Source organism: Notothenia coriiceps, unplaced genomic scaffold (assembly GCF_000735185.1).
Source record: "Notothenia coriiceps isolate Sejong01 unplaced genomic scaffold, NC01 NC01_scaffold00034770, whole genome shotgun sequence".
Lineage (NCBI taxonomy): Eukaryota > Metazoa > Chordata > Actinopteri > Perciformes > Nototheniidae > Notothenia > Notothenia coriiceps.
In genome coordinates this window covers 893-3,583 of record NW_011367471.1, presented here as the reverse complement: position 1 = coordinate 3,583, position 2,691 = coordinate 893, and the positions used below count along the sequence as shown (strand labels likewise).

The 2,691-nt window shown below is 38.5% G+C and overlaps 1 protein-coding gene across 1 annotated transcript in view; it reads left to right on the top strand.

Moving 5' to 3' along the window:
• The window catches only part of LOC104962438 (NAD-dependent protein deacylase sirtuin-5, mitochondrial), a 6,409-nt gene extending 4,008 nt beyond the window's left edge, over positions 1–2,401 (top strand). Inside the window, exons 8-10 of the mRNA XM_010790875.1 lie at positions 275–390; positions 486–614; positions 2,014–2,401. Coding sequence (XP_010789177.1) covers positions 275–390; positions 486–558 — 189 coding nt within the window. The 3' untranslated portion in view covers positions 559–614; positions 2,014–2,401. The remainder of the gene's footprint in view (positions 1–274; positions 391–485; positions 615–2,013) is intronic.
• Positions 2,402–2,691: the final 290 nt, after the last annotated feature.

Sequence of the window (2,691 nt, the reverse complement as noted above, 5' to 3'; positions counted from 1 at the left end):
TGTGTGTGTGTGTGTGTGTGTGTGTGTGTGTGCGTGCGTGCGTGCGTGCGTGCGTGCGTGCAGACAATCACAAACTAATGTGCATCACATACTCCTGCCAAAATCACTCATGTAATTATTAAATGTTTTATATATGTCATAAAAATGCTTTGAAAACATGACTGGTTGTTCCGAGACTGTCAGAGTCTTTTGAAAATGTAAAAGCTGTGTCCTTAAAAAAAAGCAGGAGTTATTCACTTTCTTGATACTTTTTCAATAAACTCTGCCCCTGCAGGTTGGCACTTCATCCGTTGTGTATCCAGCCGCCATGTTTGCTCCTCAGGTGGCAGCCAGAGGTGTCCCTGTGGCCGAATTCAACATGGAGGACACGCCGGCCACCATGCGCTTCAAGTGTGTTTCATTTACTGTCACCAACTCAGACACTCACATCATTAATAATCACTGATTTAATTCACAGCAAGTTTATTTTCCTCTGTCTGTTTAAGGTTCCATTTCCACGGCCCCTGTGGGACCACGTTGCCCCCCGCGCTGGAACGCCACGAGGCTGAACCAAAATGAGTCCCGGACATCAGCTGCACACAGACCAGACTGTCTAACACTGGAGGACTTTATTGGTACCAAAAATAATAATATAATATAATGTGCGGAAACGGGGTTCATGAAAAATAACAGCAACAAGTTCAAAGACAAAGATTTGTTTAGGCTGATAAATTGATAGAATACACAATAAAGAGTAAGTGGGCTATATTGTAAACAGTTACAAATAAAGTGGTCGATTGTAACACAAGTACATTTACGCAAGTACTGTACTTTAGTAAAGTTTTGAATTCACATGATGTTACTTTTTGCTTTTACTTCACTACATTTTGTGGGCAGAAGTGACACTTTTAATCCACTACATTTCTTTTATAGTTCTAAATACTAATTACTTTGCAGATTCAGTTAACTCATACAAAATGTAAATCAACTTATAAATGATGATGAATTATTGTAGGTTAAGCTACCCAGCAGTATATGAAGTAATTCACATAAACCCCATCTTAACCAAGTTCAACATTAAAGTGATGAACACATTAAATCATCAATATTTATAATATAATTATTTAATATTATATTCCGAAATGGGCCATATTGCATAATGATTACTTTTACTCCTGTATCATTGCTTCTTTCCCTTAAGTAAAAACAAATTGGAAAGATTAAACTGATTGGAGGACATGTTTTTCAGCATTGAATTTTCAATAATGGAGCAAATGATGCTAAAATGCTGAATCCCATAGTGGTTTGTGCTAACATGTGCAGAATTTGGTTTAAGAATTAGAATTGTGAAACTTGACTCCTAGCATAATGATTAACTGTGCTGTTTATAAAAGGACATGTTAAAGAGTGACATTAATAGATGGCAAAAGCTACGGATTCAATGTGAACACTTGTTGGACAACTGTATCAATCCTTTTTCATTGAATGACTACTGCATATCAGACTGTAGGGGGCAGTGTTTAGCTTCTGCTTTGAAAGCCATTACACCTACATTTAGGAGGGAAAAAAAGAATATTTCTGAAGGATCTGTGTGTGTGTGTGTGTGTGTGTGTGTGTGTGTGTGTGTGTGTGTGTGTGTGTGTGTGTGTGTGTGTGTGTGTGTGTGTGTGTGTGTGTGTGTAAATTCAGTGTTGTCTGAATTGATGGACCGTGGTGAAAACTGTGTGATGCCTTCCAGTGGGCGTGAGTACGCTCCAGTAAAACCAGGGAGACCAGTGACTGTGCACTCCCTGAGTCATGAGGAGACGATTTGTCGCATGTATGTTGAGGTTTGGAGTTGATTGAAACCACATATGCATATGAAATGAATAAATATGCAGTCTTTAAAACTGAAGAGTGTCTCTGCAGAGCTTCCTCTGAATCTGCATGTCTGAATCACAAAGGATCAGAGTTGTAACACTGCAGTGTGGTGGTGATGGCAGAAGTGTAGGAGTGTTTATTAATGTTAAGTCTTCTTTATGTTCTCTTTTGTAGGCGTTGTTCCGCTTGCTGAAGATGGGATGGTGCATTATGGGACTTTAATGTATTGCAGGGATTCCCAACCAGTGGTACTCTGTGGTTACCCTGAACTGATTACCAGGGGCTACATGGACAGCTTGTGGAGAAGCTAAGCTAATTTAAAACAATATGAATGATCCACAAATTGGTTTAGCAGATTCTTGCTATTCGCGTGTCCGCCAGTGATTCAGATCTAATCCAAAAATATTAAAAGTAGATTTTTTCATTACCTAATTTAGGTTAATTAATGTATCACATTTTTCATCAGTGATATCAGGAAAGTGCTGTTCCTTCCAGAGGGCCTCGAATGTACTACTTATGTTGTTGTTTTAATGTACAGATCTGCATGCGAGTATTGTTTTAATACAAACTTGAACAAAGGTTAACCTTATCTTCAAATAATATATATTTTTTGGTTATTTACAATTATTACATTTTTCTTTTAAGAACATCGATCCCATTGTCGGAGGCGCTTCTCCGCAAAGTCCGTGAAATATATTGCTGACCCACTGTCTAATTGCCAATCAAGTGCTTCTCGCATACATTTGTAGCCCCCTCCGTAAATTCGCATTTCTGTAAAATGTGTCTGAGAAAATTACCCACAATGCATAGCTTATTAGCGCACAGGGGTTACAAGGGGAAGGTGTTAAATAT